The 23,629-nt window shown below is 45.9% G+C and overlaps 1 protein-coding gene across 2 annotated transcripts in view; it reads right to left on the bottom strand.

Moving 5' to 3' along the window:
- Pgm2 (phosphoglucomutase 2) overlaps positions 1-23,512 on the bottom strand; it is a 31,365-nt gene extending 7,853 nt beyond the window's left edge. Inside the window, exons 1-12 of one of the 2 annotated variants that reach the window (XM_052734975.1) lie at positions 23,331-23,512; positions 19,358-19,525; positions 16,538-16,644; positions 14,335-14,419; positions 12,625-12,708; positions 12,316-12,509; positions 10,228-10,417; positions 8,803-8,900; positions 7,933-8,113; positions 7,512-7,605; positions 5,272-5,401; positions 3,537-3,726 (exon numbers count right to left, since the gene is read on the bottom strand). In XM_052734975.1, the coding sequence (XP_052590935.1) occupies positions 3,537-3,726; positions 5,272-5,401; positions 7,512-7,605; positions 7,933-8,113; positions 8,803-8,900; positions 10,228-10,417; positions 12,316-12,509; positions 12,625-12,708; positions 14,335-14,419; positions 16,538-16,644; positions 19,358-19,525; positions 23,331-23,435 (1,626 nt within the window). In that variant the 5' untranslated portion in view covers positions 23,436-23,512. Of the gene's footprint in view, positions 1-3,536; positions 3,727-5,271; positions 5,402-7,511; positions 7,606-7,932; positions 8,114-8,802; positions 8,901-10,227; positions 10,418-12,315; positions 12,510-12,624; positions 12,709-14,334; positions 14,420-16,537; positions 16,645-19,357; positions 19,526-20,761; positions 20,964-23,330 lie in introns of those variants that run through there. The other variant, XM_052734976.1, reaches the window with a different exon arrangement.
- Positions 23,513-23,629: the final 117 nt, after the last annotated feature.

Raw genomic sequence — 23,629 nt, 5'->3', positions numbered from 1 at the left:
ATATGTTTCACAGGCATAAACACAAGGGCAAAGAGGAAAAGAAACACTTGAGGAGGCAGTCACTCAATCGTGGAAGACAGGAAACAGATAAAGATTTAGAAATGGTGTGATGAAACATGTGACCACGGGGTCCCAGTATCTGAGGGGGAGACAGAAACAGGAAACAGAGACACTGTGCTCTGCAGAAGTCCAACTGGGCTCGAGAATTAGAGGTACCAGGTATGCCAAGGGCTGGGGTAAGGCAGGGATGAAACAGAAACAGGATTGAAGAGAAACTACCAGATGCTCCAAGACATTCCCTCCTCGCTTCTGGAGTCAGGGGCTCCAGCTCTTCTCTGCCTGCAAGGAATGCCTAAAGTCCCTGGAGTTTGAACTAAAAAGGCTCAGAAACTAGGATTACCAGGTACCATGGAGTGTACGATATGATGGGACACACTGAGACATCCCAGACCTGCCCCTAGCCACACCTCTAGGGCCTTGACAAGCCAATTTATGCCCCTTAGGAAACCAGTTAGAGTTAGGCTCTGAACCAGCCCAGTAGCTCCAAAATGAAGGTCAATCTTAGAATAGCTGTTTTGCTACTTAAGATCCCTGGAAGTGCATTAGGTCATTTGTCATGCACACACAGGACTTATAAGAAGTTAAGTATGCAAAGGATGCTGAGGGACCCCTAGGGAAAGACAGTGGGTAAGTAACAAGTCCAAACAAATAGGAAAAACAAAAAATAAACAACAAAAACCAAAGTCAGGGGCAGTAAAGGATATAGGGATGGAAAAAATACTCTTAGTTTTTAAAAAGAATCTTTAGGAAGGTACAGTATACAAAAACAATAATAGGATGTCATTCTGGAAAAAAAAATTAGAATAAGACTTGAAATGAATAGTCAACAGGAACGCTAAAAGTTAGAAGTTGAGAAAAACCCCTCGAAAAAGGAGTAGAGCGGGACAAGAAGAAACAAAGAGGGAAGGGTATCCGTCCTGGAGAGCCAGCATCTACCTAGGAACTCTTCAAGAAAACAGACAACCACCTCCCTTCCTGGACACATCGCCAAGAAAACTGACACCTGAAGAAAATGATGCCACAGACCGAGAGACCCACCGTGACGGCTGACTTGATTAGACTGAGCCGTGACTAGGAAAACTACAGCACACTCTGGGTATGTCTGCGAGGGCATTTCCAGATAAAGTTAGATCATAAGGACTCTGACCTAATCAATGGTTTAGTGCATTGATAATGCAGACTTTTAGTGGAGCCCTGAGAAGGCGTGGAACTGTGGAAGGTGGGGACTACTTGGAGGAAGGGGATCTCTGGGAGCCTGTCTTTGAAGGTACAACTTGAGCCTGGCCCCTTGCTGTATTCTTCTTGCTTCCTGTCCGTAAGGAGTAAAGTGAACATGGTCCCTTCTACCATGCCCCTCTGTCAAGATTTCTACACAGCCACTGGGCTTAAGAGCAGTGGAGCCACATGACCATTGACCAAAACAATGTGTCCCAATAAACCTTTCGTCATTTAGACTGCTTCTCTCAGGTATTTGGTTGCAAGTACCAAAAAGTCTGACACATCTAATAAGTAACCACAACACTGAACAAAGAGAAACGCTAACCAACACACTGAAATTGAAAACTGAGTTGAGAGAGAGATTTTCTCATTGAGCGAACAAACTCAGTTGCAAAGAAATGATGAGGGAGTATGGTGTTAATTTCCTCGAAGGCATCACACATAGACTCCACTCTTCACTAAATAGAAGAGCAGATGCCGAGCACAGTGCCTGGACACTGAACAATAATGGAGCAATGTAAATGGACGTTTCCTGTCCTGGGACCGCCCAGTCCCCAATAACCGACTCAGAGGCTGAACATGAATTATAAATGCTTGGCCGATAGTTCAGGCTTGTAGTCAAGGCTCGGATGTGATTCATGAGGACAGGTGGGGGCTACTGAATGTAGGAAGTATATGCATGGATTCTTTATCTCCACGAGAGAGAGAGAAAAGTTCTATGGCCAACATCAGGAGAAACCATTGAGAAGAAAGTTGGTTGGTTGTCTCAGTATGGCCGTAAGGTGTCATACTTCACCATAATCATTTTAATGTAATTTATCTCTTATAAATATATTGTGTTCGGGAGCTGGGGGGATGGCTCAGCGGTTAAGAGCACTGACTGCTCCCCCAGAGGTCCTGAGTTCAATTCCCAGTAACCACATGGTGGCTCACAACCATCTGTAATGAGATCTGGTGCCCTCTTCTGGCCTGCAGGGACATATGCAGGCAGAACACTGTATACATAATAAATAAATCTTTAAAAAGAATATATTGTGTTCATATGAAAATTTTAAAACAAAACACAAAAAGGTAAATATCAAGGAAGACATCTAATGGCTCATTGGGCTATTCCTGCTCTTCTCCTAAACTGGACACAGCCAGCCCTACACCTCTGCTACCTCTGGTTCTAAGAGAGATCCTAATGCAAACATAAGCTTTACAGTGAACAGGCCACGTGCAGTCAACAGTGAACAGGCCACATGCAGTCAACAGTGAACAGGCCACACGCAGTCAACAGTGAACAGGCCACACGCAGTCAACAGTGAACAGGCCACGCGCAGTCAACAGTGAACAAACAGGCCACACGCAGTCAACAGTGAACAGGCCACATGCAGTCAACAGTGAACAAACAGGCCACATGCAGTCAACAATGAACAGGCCACACGCAGTCAACAGTGAACAGGCCACACACAGTCAACAGTGAACAGGCCACATGCAGTCAACAGTGAATAGGCCACATGCAGTCAGAGAACAAGGCCAGACTCCTCAGAAAACAAGAGGCTCTCTCAGAGTTGACCAGCATCTAGTCACCTTGAATCTTATTAGATGTGCAAATTCTTTGGCCTTATCTCAGACCTATTCAATGAAGAACTCCAGGGTGGCCTTCAGCACTGTTTGCTTGTGACAGGATATCATGACATAGCCCAGGTTGGCCTCAGACTCAGACTTCTGATGTTCCTGCCTTGATCCCCCAAGTGTAGAGATTTAAAGTTTTACTGGTGTGTGTCATCATACCCAGCTAGTACCAGTTAGTCACACACCCTCTGTGTGACTCAGATACTCTCGAGAGTGACATGTGCTGATGGAGAGGAAAAGCAGGGTCCAGAGTCAAAAGGTTAACTCCACCTGGACCCTCACCAGTTCGTGCCCTTCTGAGTCACAATTTTCTTGCATGTGAAAGGATGGCTCTGGATGTCATTTATCACCAAATGACTTGTGAGGTCACTTGCATTCTCGCCCATGATTCCTAGTTTTGCCACATAGCTTATTTCATTTATTTATTCTGTTTTTCAATGCTAGGGGTCTAACCCATGCTAGGTAAGCAGTCTACCCTTGAGCTACATACCACCAGCTCTAATTTTCCAGGTTATTTTATTACAGTAACACTTAAGTGCCCCAAGTCAGCTTCAACCAACCATGTGACTAAATGAATCTATTCAAATTGTAGAAACAGTAAACACAAAATAATTTCGTTGACCCAAGTAAACATGACTTACAGCTTTCTTATCAGGTTGACTGTCATCATAGCCGGTTGTAAGGTCCCTGACAGCAGAGATTTCAAATCTGCCACATGTTTTGGGATAATTACTCTTCCCATCATAGTTTCTTAGGTTTCCAAATAATTTTTGAATGGTGTCTTGATCATGGCAGATAAAATATGAAGCTTTGGTAATATGATAGCCATACCTATAAGAAAAGAAAAATCCCCCATAAATTTAAGCAAAATGAGCCACAAAAATTCTGTAGACTGTATGCAAGATATGTACCAGCTAGCACATTCTAAAATAATTGAAACAGGTAGCCTTAACCAACTTCAAAAGAATAATCTAACATTAAAAAAGATGTTGGTTCTGGCAAGATGGTTCAGTGGGTAAGGGCACTTGCTGCCAAGCCTGATGACCAGAGTTGATCCTCAGAACCTACATGGTAGGAGAGAAACAATCCCTCTCAGTTGTCCTCTGACCTCTATATGTCTTTGGTAGCATGTGTTCACCCACCCACATGTATACATACATACACAATGAATGAATGAATGAATGAATGAATGAATGAATATTTAAAAAGAAAAGAAGAGAAAAGAAAAGAAAAGAAAAAGGGGCTGGAAAGATAGTTCAGTGATTAAGAGCATATGCTGCTCTTCCAGAGGACCCAGGTTCAATTCTCGGCACCCTCATGGCAGTTCATACCCATCTGCAACACCAGTTTCAGGGGGATTCGATGGCCTCTTCTGGCCTGTCTGGGTACCGGGCACACACATGGTGCACGGACACATGTAGTCAAAATACCCACACACATGAAATCAAAGTGAATTTAAAAAGAAAACGAAAAAGAGGTCCAGGGTAGAAGAGACAGCTCAATCAGTGAAATTCTTGCCTTCCAAGGCTGAGGATCTGATTAATCAATCCCCAGAACCCAAATTAAAAAAAAAAAAAAAAGATGGACATGGAGGTACATGCTTGTGGTCCCAGCACTCAGGCGACAGAGACAGGCAGATCTTTGGGGCTTGATGGCCAGGCAGCCATGCTTACTTGTCAAACTCCAGGCTGAGGCAGAACAGTGTCAATAATGGTCACTGCCCGAGGAAGGAAGGCTGAGGCTGTTTCCTGAACAACACGCACACACAGTGAGAATATGAATCAGTCATCTACCCTAGATCAGCCTGCTTCGGTAAGTTACGGCTTTCCAGAACACCGCCGTGCTGCAGGGTTTCCGTTCCTGCCGCCTGTTCACCTTCCACACCACACCGGCACAGTTCAGTGCGTGCTACAAAGACTGATCCCCATATCGAGGCGTTTAATCTTTTTATGACACTGACTACTTAAAGTCACACTCTTCAGTCAAGCCGTTTGTGCCGCGTCCTCATGCGTTAGAATCCACGCAACCGCAAATGGCCATTACTAATTGTGGGGACACAGCAAATGGAAAAGGTGACCTTGGTTTTCATAAGAAACAGAACACCGTCACCAAAATAAGAGCACTTGAAATATGGCCAACATTCCTTCAAATGTCCTAGACCAGTGGTTCTCACCTGTGGGTCATGACCCCTTTGGGGGTCGCCTATCAGATATCCTGTATATCAGATATTCACATTTTGATTCATCACAGTAGCAAAATTACAGTTAAGAAGCAGCAATGAAATAATTTTGTGGCTGGGGGTCACCACAACATGAGGGAGTGCATTAAAGGGTCGCAGCATGAGGCAGGTTGAGAACCGCTGCCGTAGACACTTACTCCACATAGATGGCCTTTAGCTGCTGAGACAAAGACAAATTCTTGGTCGCTAGAAAGCTCGCCAGCTCTGCACTGATGACAGCCGCACTGACTCCATCCTTGTCCAGAACAAAGGGACAGCACATGTACCCTGCAGACAGAGCAGCAGACACACAGCCTGAGGAGTGGATTCTGGCACCGCACTAGAACAAGCCGCCCGAGTTATAGGCTTGTTGGCTGTGACATGTTAGGGTCTGGTCTGGAGCACATACGTGTTTTTCCATTTATCTTTGTGTTTCAGAATTTAGATATGAATGCGGTTCCATACCGCGATGCTTATCGTATCTGCTCTACACATAGAAGGTCCTGGGTTTGAGCGCCCAGTGGACCAGAGTGTGATCAGCTTACACTGAGCTGAGAGTAGTAATGTGTGCTAGCACTTGGGAGATGGAGACAGGAGATCAGGTTATCCTTGGCTATAGAGTTGGAGGCTGGTCTGAGTCATGTAAGATCTTGTCTTCAAAACAAAACCATTTAGCCCAGTGTCTTGAATATAGCATCCTTGAGCAGCCTGTGTTGAATGGCCTGTGTGGAGACTTCCCCTGCTGGCAAAGGTGTTCACTGACTAGACTCACCATCATAGCTCCAGGTTAGATGCAATTAGTTCTACTTATGTTGGTCACTACCTATCTTCCACTTTTCTCTGAAGCCTGGTGGTTCTCGGTGGTTACACGACACATCTTTTTTTTTTTTCTTTTTTTTCTTTTTTGGTATTTCGAGACAGGGTTTCTCTGTGTAGCTTTGGCCTTTCCTGGAACTTGCTCTGTAGCCCAGGCTGGCCTTGAACTCACACAGATCCACCTGGCTCTGCCTCCGGAGTGCTGGGATTAAAGGCATGCGCCACCACTGCCCAGCTTACATGACACATCTTGACAGCAGGCCCCTACCCTCTTTGGTGTGGTTATTAATTGGAGCTCCTGGAGGCTAAGGTCATTATCACATATTTCGGAGTCACTGAGTAACATCTACAATTAGTACCTGGTGAACACGTCTCCTTAACAAAAGCCATAGAAACACAACTCTGGAAACGTGACTTCTGAAAGGCAGCAGCCCTCTGGGCTAGCCCTCTGCGATGAGTTGGTGAAGCGAGTGTTTTTCACTTATCTTTGTGTTTGAGAATTTAGATGTGAATGTGAGTCCATACCACAGTGCTTATCGTGTCTGCTCTACACACAGAAGGGTTTGAAGAGAGGTCTGCTTTAACGAACACACGGAACATAGAGTCAGGGAGTCTACTGAGTTAACTGCTAAGCCAACAGTTAGGGCACCAACAACAGAACGGCCTATGTCCACGCCTAGCTTCCCTTTCCACTTATCCAGACTGACTGACAGTTGAGGATAAGGGCCTTTCAGTAATTCCGGCTAAACTTTCAATGTCCTCTCCTATGACCATGACTGTGAGGACAGGAGACCACTTAGCTGCCTTCTGCTCCCTGGGCAGACTCAGCACATACCCTCATTAGACCTTTGGAAGAGGGTGGGCTTTACCAGTGAATGAAAAAAAAAAAAAAAGAAATCAGAAAGGAAGGACATGACCGCTCCTCGGTATGGTGGAGGAGAAAGTTTATTGTAGATATGAGGGAGAGCCTAGCCAGAGGCAGGGACATTTGGGAGAGTCTGAAGTGAACATGGTCCTGAGCCAGGCCATGTAAGGAGATGGGGCTTGGGGGGTGGGTGGAGCCAGGAGGAGAGAGGGTAGATAAAAAGGGTGAGTAACCAAAATGGCTGGATTATACAGGAAAGGGCAGCTGGGGGAAGGACAGCCCAGCCCCTGGACTGCAGAGGTTTAGGGTAGGGGACAGAGCATGAGGGTTGCTGGGAGAACTTGGTGGTCAGGTTTACCCATGTGTCCCAGGTTTGAGACCTAACAATCAGCTTCACAAATGTGTGGATCCTTGCACTGCCAACAGCCCTGTGCAGAACCTCACCACCATCAGATATGTGTGGCTGGCCCAATTATTTGCATGCTAATCTTTTTTTTGTTAAAAAGATATGAGATTCCAATTTTGGAGTAGTTCAACGCTTGACCCAAACAAGAGAAGCAAGCTAACCTGTGTGCTCCCATTTCATTGGGCTCTTCTGAGCTCAAATTCAAGTCTTTCTCTTGCATTTGTTTATTATATATTTTATATATACATGCACTTATTATATATATATCTTGTGCATACATAGGTACTCTGAATCTCACTATCACTTCTTACCGATAGCTTCCTCAAATGCAAACAGGACCGTCTTCCCCTGGTCTGTTAGCTGTTTGCTTCTGTTTCCCATCCACTTGAAGCCAGTTAATGTTTCCTAAAGGGGTAATCCAAAAGAAAAAAGAACTGTCTCGGTGCTGGGGATGCGGCTCAATTGGTAGAGGGCGTGTCTAGCCCTGGGTTCAGCCCCGAGCACCACACACACTGGGTGTGGTGGTGCGGCTCTGTAACCCTAGCTCTGGTCAGGTGGAGGCAGGAGGATCAGAAGTTCAAGGTCATCCTTGGCTGTATATGAAGTTTAAGGCCAGCCTGGGCTATATGAAACCCTGTCTCAAAATATAAAAACAAACAAACAAACAAAATGAAAGAAAGGGGAAAAATCGTCTTAGAAAACAGGGAAATCAAAGTCACATGAACATCTTACCTCGAAATGAAAGCCCTCCTTCAAGGCAATGGCCCGCAAGATTTTGGAGGAGACGGTGCTGGACAGCATGTATGTGTCTTTGAGGGTACTTCGATCTTGGTTCTTTTCTTTCCAGGAAGTGAAGAGCCACCATCCCAGCAGGGCCCCCAGCTCATTGCCTGAGAACACTTTCCACTCACCACTGCAAGGAAACAGGCCCTTCGTTTTAGCAACCTTCAGGAAGGCGCAGAAGTCCCCGGAGCTAGGCAAATGAAGCTCGGCACACTTTCTATAAATCTGTTCCAGTCTTTAAATAACTGAGCTGAAATGGACCAGCCACATCACAAACATCTGAGCCGCTTCTATGTATCAGCCAAGGATGCTTGCATTTCCATCCTTGACAAGCTGTGGTCTGGAAAGGCACCAGACACTCTTTAATATGCTTTGCATAGACCACATGGTCAGACTTGTCTAATCATTGTGTCAACACCTGTCTCCTCCCCCTGAGTTCAACACTGCCTTGAAGGTCCAGTGCTTTACCAAGTCCACCGGCAGAAAATGAACTGCAAAGCCAGCATCGTGAAAAGGGCTTTGCCTTCTCAGGCATGGGGACCTTCCCATATTAAATTCAATTATAAAAGGCGGGGGTCACGTAGAGTCACTTCGATCCCCAGCACACCAGAGTGCTTTGCTCTGTGTTACGCGAGTCAAGGATACGATCCCCTGCTCTTGGGCTCGGCAAACTGTCCCTGCCACCGGGGTTTTGTTGTAAAAACAAATGTAATCACCTGGAAAACTCCCACGGGGACTCAACCTCCCCAGAAACGTATTATTGCTAAAGACGGCATTCTGTTTATTTTTCATGACACACACAAACAAAGTTAATTTCACCTGTCTTGCTTTTCTGCCACAGCGAGTCTGTCAGCATCTGGGTCATTGGCTAAGATAATTTTGGCCTTGATTTTGTCAGCCAACTCGAAAGATAAAGTCTGAAAACAAGTATAGAAAATAAAAGATTACTTAAGGAAAACATGGAACACATCTTAGTGTTTACCACGTGCGTGTTCTTATGAGCTAAAAAGGGCTTTCCCCAAAATTGGGGCAGCAGGTTTTGATTTTTTTGTTTTTTCCCAGAGACAGGGTTTCTCTGTGTAGCTTTAGCGCCTTTCCTGGATCTCGCTCTGTAGACCAGGCTGGCCTCGAACTCACAGAGATCCGCCTGCCTCTGCCTCCCGAGTGCTGCGATCTAAGGCGCGTGCCACCACCGCCCGGCTAGCTGCAGGGTTTTGTTGGTGTTGTTTTGTTTTCTGCTTTTTTTGCCCCCTGGAGCTGGTTTTGCTCAGTCAGATTTTGTTTTATCTTTCTAGATTAGAGGTCAGATGATGAGCGTTCCAATGTACAGTCCATTCGTGCCCTGTGACCGCACACAACTGTGGCAGCCTTGTGGCTGGACTGGTATTTCTAGGCACTGTGTGTGTCTGGCCACACAAACTAGACCAAACCAACTCTCCGTGTCATTATCATCTAACCTTTCAGAATGGTTTGTGAGCCATACTGTCAATAATATTCCTTAACAATAAATAATAAAATTTAAAAAACCCTCTCCATCCTATTATTACTACTTCTTGGCAATAAAGGAACTGCCAATTAAAATTTAATTTAATTTGAGCTGGAAAGATGGCTCTGTGATTAAGAGCACCAGCTGCTCTTCCAGAGGACCCAGGTTCAATTCCCAGGATCCACAGGGCAGCTCACAACTGTCTGTAACTCCAGCTCAATGGGGATCCAACACCCTCACGTAGACATACATGCAGAAAAAACACCAATTCACATAACATAAAAATATATAAATATTTTTTAAAAATTTAATTTAAAGAATAATTTAGATTTTAGCTCTTATAGCCTCTTGTAAGATGGCATGTTTGAAAGTTCCTTTAAGAAATTTATGAACATCCAATATACATATTTCCAGAGATATAACTCATTTTTTTTTCAGCACAACAAAACCCCACAAAAACATAATGTACTTGATAACAATGGTTTAGACCAGTGGTTCTCAACTTTGCTGATGTTGTGACCCTTGAATTCAGTCCCTCTTGTTATGGTGACCCCCCAACTATAAAATCATTTTGTTGCTACTTCATAACTGTGATTTTGCGACTCTTATGAATCAAAATGTAAATATGTGTTCTGATGGTCTTAGTCGACCCCTGTGAAAGGGCCAGTTGACCCCAAAGGGGTTGTGATCCACAGGTTGAGAACCACTGGTTGAGAGTAAAAAAAGGTAGAGTCTATTATTTAACAAAAATGGGTTACCAAGACACCTTTACCCTCCTCGGGGTTTGGGTATTTGACAGTTGGAAACTCAGGATCTGGATCTTTCTGTTGGGGAACAGCTTCCGGAGGAGCAAGGTCAAAGGCCTTGAATGCCAGTTGCACAAACTCATGACCCACACCGTGGACAGAGGTGTGCACAAACTTCACAGCGCTCTCCTTGTTCACGCTCCTAGAATGAGACAGACTGGAAAATGAGAAAGGCTAAAAACAAGGCTCTCCAGAGGGGAGGGCTTAGAAAACACCTAGGGCTGGGCACTGCAGACTGTAAGAAAGACTCTTTACAGTATGTTGATGGTACAGCTGTGAGCCTTTCAGAGAGACCTAAGCTATGTCCTCCACACAGAATCAAAAAGGACCGGTGACCTGAAAGACTCAGCATCGCAAAATGCAGACACAAAAGCTCAAAAGGCAGAATTTCCCCCTTATGATCTTCGTATAGAGTCTTTTAAAGTATGAATAAAACCGGAAACCAAAACTTAAAGGACAACCAAATATTAACAAAATTGTTAAAATTTCAATAAAAACTTTCGAAAGTAACAATAGCAATGCAGGTGCTTGAAATACACAAGACTGCTTTCCTAAATAGTCTTCTAAAGACAACAGACGAGCAAATACATAGAAAAGACAAATACACATCAAATAAGCATGAAAAAAGCTTTTCATAACTAAGGGACGTAAGTGAAGATGAGATATCCCTCTCATCTCACAAATGGGGGGAAATGATAAATTTGATATGCTGAGCACAGGGTCAAACGTGGGGTCCTATGTCATTACCACAGGCTGCAGCGGTGGGTGCCAACTACTCTAATATTCTTGGCGGGCAGTTTGCCGATCACCTTCAACCTTGTAAATGCATATACATTATATATTACACATACTGTGATATATATTATATACTATGCAAGAAGATGTTATACACGCATGCATGCACTCACGCGCGTGCGCGACTGTTGGTTCTCATGCTACTTTCAGTGATGAAAGAAATCCCTGTCAATCCTTTGTGTTTGTAAAACTAAGTGACAGAGGCAGAGGGGAAGACCACAGACGTACCTTGTTTACATCACACACCAACGGGCAGAAAAAGATAACCACATTTTTAGATTCCTTTTGTAGAGAAAAACAAAACTCAATGGCCTGGGAACTCTAGCCCGTGGTCCAGGGAGACTTTTCAGCCAGTGTGGGATTGGAGTCTCTGCTCCTCACTGGAATTGCCAGGCCCAGGCTATCTAACAAATACAGCACCAGACAACCTAAGCATTCAGTTTCTGGCTGAGGGACAATGAGGAGTGGCGGGACCTGAGTCCTCCCGGAGAACAATAGCACAGCCACCGTGCTCAGTACCCGCATGTGAGTATCACGTTTGCCCCAGGCTGAACAAATGAGTACAGCAGCATTGGGTGACCACACCTGGAATTGGAACTGAAGTCCTCACACCTATGCAGCAAGTGCTTACCAATGAACCACATCCCCAGCCCTGAAAGTTTTTTTAACCACACATAGACACACACACACACACATACACACACACACACACACACACACACACACACACACACACACACACACACATATTTACAGCACTTCAAACTGTGGTCCATGGGCTGGCCACCTGCTTTTGTAAATAAAACCACTTTAGCCGGGCAGTGGTGGCGCACGCCTTTAATCCCAGCACTTGGGAGGCAGAGCCAGGCGGATCTCTGTGAGTTTGAGGCCAACCTGGGCTACAGAGAGAGATCCAGGACAGGCACCAAAACTACATAGAGAAACCCTGTCTCGAAAAACCAAAACCAAAACAAAAAAGAAAAACCACTTTAAGTGGCTTCCCTGACTGGTCACCTGTGTTGTCTGCATACTAGAATAGCAATTCTAAGGGCTGAAGACAGGCTCCATGGAGCTGGCAGAGTCACGAGGATTTGTTATCAGTTCCTTTTAAGAAAAGGTGGCCAGTTCTGCTGGGGCCCTTATACAAGTAGCTACAGTGTATGCACCAAGTAAAGGGGCATAACCAAATGCAGACACAGACTCCAGCTGAGTCCCACTGGCCCAAGCGAAGCCCGATCCAGTTACCTGTGGAAACAGAATCTTTTAAGGTCTTCAAAGTAGTCCTTACTGATGGAAGTGCTGGGGTTGTGAAGCAGGGGACTGCTGTCAATCAAAGACTCATCCCAAGCCTGTGGCCAGGGCTCTAGATTTTCCTCAATAGCTTGAGAAATGCCTCGATCGTGTGGCGAGATGATCTGGGCTCCATTGTCCCAGTAGACCTAGAGAAGCCAGGAATTCATTTAGCAGGTTCAGGGTGCAGAGCACCCACTCCCAAACAGCATAGGGGCGGGGCTCCTTGTAAGAGCACTGTGTGAGGAGAGGGCAGGGGTGTACCTTATAGCCATTGTCCTGCTTCGGGTTGTGCGAGGCCGTGATCATGATCCCGGCACAGAGTTTCAGATGTGACACTGTGTAGGGCTGGACAGGGCAGGAGACAGTTCTTAACAAAGATCAGCCAGAATGGAAATGCCTTGTATACATGGTTTAGACCTGCTCATCCCCCTTTACCACCCTAATATGATAACACACCACTCAGCATCCCGTGTCCCATCCAAGCAACATACAGCATCCCCCTCCTCTGTGGCTTTGCTCTCTTTCAGTTCCTCGTGGTCCAGGAAGATGAATATCTGTCTTAACTCTTTCAGCAGGGCCCACACTCACATGACAGCCAGGACACTACTACAACTGTTGTGTTTTATTATTAGTTACTGCTGTTAGTCCTTTATAGCCTTAACCCACAAATTAAACTGTAGGCCACAAGCTGTATAAACTTTTATATTGTCTGCAGCTTCCACTATCAGGGAGTACTTCACCTGTGGCTAAGAAGAGATTATTATAATCTTATCATTCTGGGAACTCACAGGCTACCCAAAGTTCCAGAATGTTCATCCTCACAAAACAGGTGCACTATTTCCTAGGCATCCCCTCCTTCTGACTTCTCTTTCATAGAGCCAGAAAAGTCTTTGAAGACAAAGACGGGCCAAGCTTCCATTCTGTGTTAGGCTTTCAGTAGCAGTTCAGCTGAGATTCATTCCAGATGAGGATACAGAGGCTTCCAGTTTGAGGAAACAAGACCAGCTGAGGAATTGGTGAGGTGAGGTTGGATGTGGCTCATTCTGTTTCTCTGACCTTTCAGGGTTCACCCCAATACCTGGCTCCAGGTTTGTTTTTACTAATAAGACCTTTTAAGATTCATGCTACACCTATTCATATTTAAAGTTGGTAGGTACATTAACTTGTTCAAAGACACAGTAATATAATGTTTGAGAGATTTAGACTCAAGAGATTTCCTAACTGTGATAGCTGCAGTAAAGAACTACCTACCAATTTAAAAAAAAATGAACATTTTGCTAATTTGCCAAAAGATCCATAGAATTTGTGGTGGTTTGAAAGAAAATGGTCACCAAAGGGAATGGCACTATTAAGAGATGTGGCCTTGTTGGAGTAGGTGTGGTCTTGTTGGAGGCAGTGTTTCACTGTGGAGGTGGGCTTTGAAGTTTCCTGTGCTCAAGCCGCACCCAATGTCTCAGTTCACTTCCTGTTGCTTGTGAGTCAAGACGCAAGAACTCTCAGCCCCTTCTTCAGCACCATGTCGGCCTGCATGCTGCCATGACAATAATAAACGAATCCTCTGCACTGTAGTGAGCTACCATAGTTAAATGTTTTCCTTTGTAAGAGTTGCTGTGGTCATGGTGTCTCTTCACAGCAGTAGAAACCCTAACTAAGACAGAAGTCAAACAAAATAAAATGACACCTTACTTTTCCTTTGGTGCTGGAGCTCGAACCCAGGGCTCCACCTGTGCTACCACTGAGCTACAGCCCCAACCCTTATTAGACTTTGAGAAAGCCAATTTGGAATGGAAAGCTGCACGTCGGAAGCACATTACTAGGATGTGGGTGAAACTGCCTTAGAGAGAGAGGAGTTAGTCCAGCATACCTCAAGGAATTGTCTGTCACCAAAACAGCCGAAGCCCAACAGTACCAAGGCTCATACAACTCAGCAGAGTCCCACCCCAGGTCCTTGGGAAGGAAATGGTTACTTACCACAAATGGGGTTGGGGTTATATCGGAGAAGAGATGCACAGGAACCCCCTGGCTGATAAATGCAGTGGCAGCCAGCCGGGCAAACCTAGAAATGCAGAAGCTGGGGTCAGGGCTGCGAGCGCAATGAACATGCATGCTGGGGTGGAACCCAGGGCTTCATGTGCGCATGCGTGCTAGGCAAGCACTCTAACAGAGCTGCAGCCCTGGTCCCTCCCACCGCGCCTTTAGATTGTGCAAGGTAGCAAAAGAAGGAGGATGTTTTTTCTGCTGTTTACACTGGTCCAGAACACCAAAGCTGAGGACAGCTCTGAAGTCCTCTCACGCCACCTTTTGTTTAGGATAAAGGCCTCACAGGTCACCTTGCCACACGCCCAAGGCCACTGAGCATGTAAGGCAGGCCTGCGTTAAAGTCTTTCACTGTCTCAGCCTACCTCAGTGGCTCTTGCTTGGGCTCATCTGTCCCTCACAAGGTTTCTGATGTGGTGGCACGGTCAGTTGTCATGCTTGGAAGAGGGATGTGCCACTGGCAATGGCAACTAGTGGGTAGAGGCCAGAGGAGCTCCTAAACACCTTACAATGCATAGGGCGGGCCCCACAACAAAGAATGGTCCAGCTGCTGTGGCGTCGTATGTCACTATGCAGAGGTGCTGCTGTGGCATCGTATGTCACTAAGCAGAGGTGCTGCTGTGGCATCGTATGTCACTAAGCAGAGGTGCTGCTGTGGCATCGTATGTCACTATGCAGAGGTGCTTTATAGGATATGAGAACCAAGCCTGGTGGTGTGTGCCTGTAATCAGACTGAGACAAGAGAATCATGAATTCAGTACCAGTGAGAGCTAGTGAGAGCTAGTCTCCAAACTGAAAAGATAAAAAGGTGCAAGAGAAATGGTTCACAGCTTTTACCCAAACCATGTGCCTTGTTAGACAGGTGATTTGTGCACCTTTGGGTGTGGGAGTTGAGGTTGTCTTAGAACCAGTCTTGTTGGATACAGAGAGCCAAATTTTGTTTTGTTTTGTTTTGTTTTTTTGTTTTTCGAGACAGGGTTTCTCTATATAGCTTTGCGCCTTTCCTGGAACTCGCTTTGTAGACCAGGCTGGCCTTGAACTCACAGAGATCCGCCTGCCTCTGCCTCCTGAGTGCTGGGATTAAAGGCGTGCACCATCACCGCCCGGCTTGGAGAGCCAATTTTAAATGCTCTCTATGTCTTTTGGGGGATTCACATCGGAAATACTCAATCCGCATTCAAAAAACTGCCACCACCACAGCCATCATTATCTTCACCGTCATCTGCCCACAGCTAAACAGGAGTCTCTGTGGTCTGGGACCGTCACCAAGCTTCAGTCTGGGAAGGGTGTCTGTTCAGGAAAGGAAGAGGCCATGAAGCCTGTAAGCGTCAGGGAAGAGGCCAGTTTGGATAGTTTTTTTTCCTTGGGGTAAATACTACACTTTAAACACCTAAATAACTTAATTTTCCTAACTTAGATATAAAATCAAAAATTGTAAAGCTGCTAGCAGATCTTACCCCATCATTTTTGTTTGTTGTTGAGACAGGGTTTCTCTATGTATCCCTGTCTTAGAAAGTGCTATGCACACCAGGCTGGCCTTGACCTCATAGCCTAAACCATCATTTTTAACAGCTAAGCAATTCTGCAATTATGGGTTTAAAATCAAGTTATTTAAAAAGAAAAATCAAAGGGCTGGAGAGGTGGTTCAGTGGTTACGAATCTGTTCTCTCTCTCTCTCTCTCTCTCTCTCTCTCTCTCTCTCTCTCTCTCTCTCTCTCTCTTTTCCAGTCAGGGTTTTTCTGTGTAACAGCCCTAGCTATACTGAAACTAGTTTACTACTTTCATAGACCAGGCTGGCCTCAAACGCAGAGATCCACCGGCCTTTGCCTCTGAATGCTGGGGTTAAAGGCGTGCACCACCACGCCCGGCTACCCCTACTGTTCTCACAGAGGCTTGTAACTGCCTGTAACTCCAGCTCCAGGGGATCTAAGGCCTCTGGCCTCCGTGAGCACCTACCTGCACACACATGCACATATCCACCTGCACACACATAATTAAAAAATGTTTTTTAAAAAGGCAAATTATTGAAATGGCGATTGAAAATAAAGTAGAAAAGAAATTACAAAAAAAAAAAAAAATCCTTTTCTGAAAGATGTCTCCGGGTTCCATCCCCAGAGTCCCTCAAAAACCTAAATACCTTTTGCTGCTGCCTCCGCTGGCCGGGTGAGCTCTGGCATCGAAGCTGATCACCACACCCCTCTGCTTCAGGTCACTGAACTGCTTTTCCAGGTAGCGGCAAAATCCCTGAAAACAGCCCAGGGGTTGAAAGCACATATTTCATACATATGATATTAAAATCAGCCCCAAATTATATTTTTCCCACTTTCACAGGACCACATCATTCATGGGGGGGTGGGGGGGGGGTGGGGGGGCAGTAATTGTGCGGACTGAACAGGAAGATGAAAACAGCTTATTTTTTACTGTCTAAGTCAGATGCTGTGCTGAACAGCTAGAATCGGATATCTCCAGGTTCAGACCAACTTACTCAGAATTTCCATCGTATAGATGGGAACACAAAGTTTGGGGCTATTACTACCTGCTTCAAGCTGATAGAACATCCCAATACTATATTTCAGGGTGAAACAACATCACATTGGTCTCAGACACAAGATAGCAGTCAACGTGGAATCCAAACAATCTTACACTGGATGCCACCAGAGAACTCTAGTCAACTGGGCAACAATGATGTGTACTAATGCTCATTCCACTGACTGAAGGAAGTCTTACAGATTATGAATTATAACTATGATTTTATTATAGGGATACATCACAGCCTTGTTTCTTTTTCCTTGCAAATGCATAGCCTTCAGCACACCTGAAAGTGACTAAGAAATAAGGGCATGTATCTATTGGTTTTGTGGGTTCTCAAGAAGGAGTCCAGATGCCTGACTCTTCACAGCTTACAATGGTGACATCACCGGGCTTTCCAGGTCAACCCTTGTACTGTGACCTCAGTGTATCTGGGGGTAAAAAGCATATAGCCCGAGTCTAGATTCTCACATCCCTAAATTCACTAGAAATCTCTGGGTCCTGTTGAGGATGAGGACCAGAGAATGGCTGAGGGGAAAGAAGAAATGATTCTATGTTGGTAAAGGAGGTTTTTGAAATGTTACTATAAAAACAAGACAAAAACTTGCATGGCTTCAAAATATATAACTATGACTCATAAAAGCTTTAAAAAAAAGAAAGAAAACAATGAAACTATCTTTTAGAAAATTATTATTCTTTAAGGTTTGTTTTTATTTTTTAGTCATATGTATGTGTGTGTGTCTGTATGTGTGTATGCCACATGTATGCAGGTGCCCATGAGGGCCAGAAGAGGGTGCTAGATCCCCTGGAGCTGGAGTTACAAGTGGTTATGAGCCACTGGATGTGGTTGCTGAGAACCAAACTCGAATCTTCTACAAGAACAGCAAGCATTCTTCACCACTGAGCCATGCCTCCAACCCTTTTCCTTATTATTTTAAACTATGTTAATGTGTGGTCCTGTGTAAGGGTTTGTGCATATGAGTATAGGTGCCTGTGGAGATTGGAAGAGGGTGTCAGACCCTCTGGAACTGGAGTTACAAGCAATTGTGAGCCACCTGATATGGGTACTGGGAACCAAACTCTACAAGAACAGTAGGTGCTCTTAACTGCTGAGCCATCTCTCCAGCCCCTTGAAACCATCTTTTAATGAGATTAGCCCTGAGTTAGAATAGGCTATTTCAGAGAGCAGAATTCTTAGTCACTAATGTATCCAGGTTGAGTTAAGTACTCTCAAGTGATTACAAATACCGTGTCAAAATGACATGAATTAATCTTCATAAGGAAATCAGAACCTTTACCAGTGAGTAAACATCAAGGGAGTTTTTCTTCTGTCTCTGCCCTATTTCTTTGAGAAGCTCTTCACTCACACACACATCTGCTCCTTAGCCCAAACCAGGGCAATTTTAAGGTATCCCTAGGCTTAGCCTCGTACCCAAAAGAGCAGCGGGAGAGTGTCTATGCCACAGTGAAGGTGAGAATGTGACCCAGCACGCTTCATGCCAGTGTTCTATCAGGGACCACCACCCACAGCTGGGGTGGCAGCCAGAGCTGGCCATTCTGGAAGTCCTCTCTCCTTCAATGCCGAGGTGGCTCCTAAGACGTTAGAGATGAACCTGTTGCTTTCCTGAAACTTTCTTGGCCCTGAGCATCCTTATGTCTCATGGAAAGCATTCCAACATGGATGCGTCAGTCACTGCAGAGTAGAGAGCTCCAATAGGTGGCTGGTGGAATCCGATCACATATAAAATGTCTACTCATCATGGTTTCAAAGGACTCTTAACTCACACTCCCGAGGCCCACTTCAGAAGAGATCCATTATTCTAGAGGAAAGGTGCGCCAAAGGGCTCTGAGAACTTCCCTAGCCACATTTCCTCATTTCTGGACATTAGATAGAGTTGAATACAGGAGAAAAGGCTCAAGGTTAATCTGCAATCCACAGAAACACTGACAATCAGGCCTCACAGCCGCCGGTGTGACAAATTGCATTATCCAAAGATGGCCAGGGCAATACATAGTCCCACCAGGTGACGTGACTTTCTCTTTTAACAGACGGAACATGGCAGGAATAAGTTACTTTGTTTAAGTCAAAGCTCATTAATACAATCCAATACAGCTTCTGGCTGGCACATTCTTTAGTCAATGGCTCTGTATTAGAAAAAAATCTCCACAAGGGAATCCGTCTTAGTCCTATCAATTGACCATGCCTGACAACCAGTAGGCACTCAATAAATTTGATAGAAAGTGGCATTCAATAAATTTGATAGAAGGTGCTAGAAAGCTAATGAATGTCTAGGACTGCACAAGCCTCATTTTATAGATTAAATACTTCATCAGACCCAAAAACACATCCATAATTAAAGCAAATTGAATCTATCAGATGCATCAGGAGATACATCAGGAGTAATCAGCAGTGACCAAATCATGGTACCTGCGTGGTCTGGATGATAGTCAAATCATTCATTCGAGAAATCCCTGCTCCCATGGGCGCTCGCAGGCCAGCTGTCCCAAACTCCATCCGGGCCCCAAAGCATTTCTGTAGCTCTTCTTTATTACCCTCAGCCACGAGTTGTTTCACTGACTCCGAAGTTAAGGGATTCTGAAAGACAGACATGGATGTATTAGACACAGCTTGGGTAGGAGAGGACAGAAGATCTACAAAGTAGCCTCCCCCCCACCCTCAACACACACACACACACACACACACACACACACACACACACACACACACACACGTAATTTTAACCTCTAGGCATAACCTGACTATATACAGACTTTTGCATTTTCTGGTGTTTTTGATAGTATGATGTATCATTTTCTTTCTGACTGAGGTAAGCAGTTTTAGAGAAAATGAACAAGGTGCTGTTTTAGAGTAGACATCTAGCATGCACGGGAGCTCCCAGACCATTCACTTACAAACCTGTGCTTGGGAAGGCTAGAGAGTTTCTTGAGTACTTTCTTTCCCCTTCTGTAAAGGGGAACCAGCTACAACCTCTCTTGCACAATTTCTAACATTTTAAATTCGTTTGTCTTTCTCTGCCTGACACTGAGGTGTGATATTCATCTCCTTGTTTGAGGTCCTCAAACTTTCCCAGGGTGATAGGTCAGTCAATTTAATGAAAACTTTACTTTTGTGGTGCTTTACAGTTTTGTTTTGTTTTTACAAAATGTTTTCTTTGTATCTGGTCAAGTTTCAATGACTTTAAGTCAGACCAATAAATAGCTGATGTCTTTAGTAGTGTTTTATACTATAGAATAATCCCAGCACTTGGGAGGCAGAGGCAGGTGGATCTCTGTGAGTTTGAGGCCAGCCTGGTCTATAAAGTGAATTCCAGGACAGCCAGGGCTACACAGAGAAACTCTGTCTCAAAAAACCCAGTAAATAAATAAATAAATAAGAAAGAAAAAAAGAAACTGAGTGGCTTGTTTAAACTGATGAGCATTAGCCTAGTGCCTTTTCTATTACATTAATTGAAAATAGACATGAGCATGAGTCATTAAGTCACCACACGCAGCGTGGCTTTCTTTGTGTAATAGTTGCAGGAGCTGTTAAGATTGGAGAAATAGAGTGATTACCTAACGCCACACGGACTTCTGAATTAAGAACTGAAGGAGGACTGAGTAAGCACTTCACCCCTGTGCTTCCACTCAGCATCCACTAAAACGAACACCAGGCAAGATAAGGCCCCATAATTAAACTTTGAAATGTGGTCGCAATAAAACCTTGGCTTCCTGGAATCGAGCCCATGGTTCCAGATTGTTCCAGATTCAACAGGCACCTAGACCAACCTTTTAATGAAAAACAATAGATCCCAATCACAGAGACCACTCTTACCCATTAAACTGTCAGGTGCCCCCAAGGAAAGGCTCAGAGCTGGTATACACAAGGAGCTCAGCAGCCATCTGCTGAGTGGATGAGAAAACACAGACTTCCTGGCCACACCCAATATCCAGGGCTCCTCTGAGTTCTACGGTAGACCTCAGAAGTCCTAATTGACCTTGGATATCTAGAAAAGACTCAGCAGCCTGAGAGAACAAAGCAGAGAGATAAAAAGTCAAGAGAGCAGCAGAGGTCCGACCTGGAAGTGATGGAAACTGACAGAGAGGGAAGCCCGAGGTGGAGAGCAGTGACGGGTGCCTTGCCAGCATGGGTGGGTTAGCAGCTTCCGCGCTTTTGGCTGGTGGGAGTTTCACTGAAAAATGAATGGGTCCTTCCTAGAGAGGCGCCTATCTCCAGTTGAAGAAACAGAAAGGGACTACAGTCAGCTCCATCAGTGAAGTGCTTGTTACGAAAGCTTTAAGACCCAAGTTCGTATCCCCAGCATGCACCAACAAGGAGAGTTCACCTGTATGACTAATGCTGGAGGTACACAGACTGTGGATACGGAGAGTGGGCTGTTCAGTTAAGCCAAGGTGGAGAGTGACTGAGGAAGACACTTGATGCCAACCTCCGGCCTCTGCACGGACATGCACATGCACACATACACCTGCACACAACCACATAGACACAGACACATTCATACAACACACACACACACACACACACACACACACACACACACACACACACACACACCCCTCTGACTGAGAAAAAGAACAGTGAAATATCTCCAAGGGAGAAAGGGACAATTTCCCTCCACCTCTACCCACGTAGGTACCATCCCTAGACAGATTTCATATTCTGTAGTAATTACACTTTCTGGCTTTCTTTTATGGAATGAGATGACTAAGCCTGAGTCTCAACTTGATGAGATTGAGAAATAAATACCTAGGAGAGCAAAGCTGCTCACTTCTGGGGTATCCGTGAAGTAGCTTCCAAGGATAATTAGATCATGGGCTCTGACAGAATCAAAGGGTCACTCCTTTGACGGGTTCATAATATGGTGGCGTTATGGGGAGGTGACAGAAGGTAGAATGGGAAGCTAGTTGGAGGGTAGAGGTTCCTGGGACTTGTCACTAGGCAATATGTTTTGTGGTGGCCTCTTCATGTATTCTCTCTATTTCCCAGGCATCATGACATGAGCAACTCTGTTACACCTCTCCACCACGAAGGACAAAACCATCTCAAAGTGTGAGCAAAGCAGTTCTTTCCTCCGCTTTAGTCTAGGCCAGATGCTTACTTAGGCAAGTGATCCAATAGCCCGGTACACAGAACAATACTTCATTAACTCTGGCTTTCGGAGAATCTACACAATGCAAGCTACTAAGTTATCAGAAATGGAAACAGTTTCCTTCCCTTAAGCATCCTGAAGTTAACTTTCCAAGGGGCGGGGGTGGGGTGGGGGGTGGAGGGGGAGCCCTTCCTCAAGGAGTTGGCACTGGCATCCTGGAAACAGGCTGACATAGGTATGAGTGGGGAACGGCTTCTGCTGAGCCTTGCAACCTCTGTCTAGTCAACAAATGCTTCCTGGACCTACTATGTGCCGGGTATTGTAGACCACAGGAAGCAACAGGAACACACACACCAGCTACATAATTTTCAGGGGCCAGTGAAAAATTCAAATGAAGGATCCATATTTAACAATAGAGAATCTGAAAGCGGAGCTTTTTTAAAACTATGGCTTAGCCCACCCCGCCCCCGGCACCGGTTCAGTCTGTCTGCAAGGGTCTCACCTCCTGCAGTCAGGCCTGGACACCAACAGACATTAAACAAACAAGCCTGCAAGGGGTTGCTGGTTTTGTTTCTTCCAATCCCACTAAGAGCCAGGAAGCAAAAGACTGGGCTGTTCAGAGAGTGTTTGGGAGGAATAAATTGAACTTCGTAGACCGGGAAGACCTCAGTTAGTTCACACAGGAATACCAACAAGAGAAACAAGGTCAACTGAACACAGGCAAGAGGAATATTATAGGAAACAGGAAAGCACAGTTCGGAAAAAAACTTGTAGAGAGCAGAGGAAGTGATGTCCGGGCCTGGCCACCTGACTGTTTCAGCCATAAGACAGTTTACAGAGGAAAGGTGCAGCCGGGACTAAAGCATACCCTGTCACCTTCCCAGTGAAGCCAATGTCCTCTGGGAAACTCCTGGTCTGCCTGGCCCACCAGGGACCCGTTAGTAAGCATGCTGTCGGGAAGGGTGGTCTAGACTGTGGAGGGGTCCGGGTCCCGGGAAAGGCGGGACAGAGCGGATTCTGAATGGATGAGGATGCACAGCCCATCACAGAACCTCAGAAACCCTTCCGTGCCGGGACCACCCGGAGCCCCAGCGCCGCTATGTTCACCCGGCCCGGGCTCGCTCCTCTGTCCTGTCTAGCAGCCCGGCGGGCCACAGAGCCGTCCCCGTCCCGCAATAGGCTTTTCCGAGCAGACTCGGTGCGGCGGGGCAGGAGAGGAAGGAAGCTGGGCCCCGCTGCCCGCGGGACAAGCCCCGGCGCCCGGGAACCCTGGAGCCAGCGATCGGCCCTCACCCGGTCCCAGCGCAGCCACTGCGCGGTCTCCTGGTCCAGTCGCGCGTCCATGCCCGAGCCACTGACTCCCGGAGCTCGTGTCGGTGTCGCCGCTGCCGCCGCCATCCCGCCGCAGCCACCGCCGGGTGAAGGAGGCCGGGTCACCCTTCCGGCAGGGCGGGGAGAGGGCGGGGACAGAGGGCTTGCTGGAAGTGGACGTGCAGCTCCGCCCGGCTCCCGAGTTGTCCTTAGGGGTGCGCCTCCTGGAGGGCTAGGCTGGGAGGGTGGGTGGGGTGGAGTGGGGACGGATGCCTGGTGGC

The sequence above is a fragment of the Peromyscus californicus genome, unplaced genomic scaffold (genome assembly GCF_007827085.1).
Source record: "Peromyscus californicus insignis strain IS unplaced genomic scaffold, ASM782708v3 Scaffold_13__1_contigs__length_99412109, whole genome shotgun sequence".
Lineage (NCBI taxonomy): Eukaryota > Metazoa > Chordata > Mammalia > Rodentia > Cricetidae > Peromyscus > Peromyscus californicus.
Note: the sequence above shows the minus strand (reverse complement) of the source record. Positions and strands in the feature narration are given on the sequence as shown.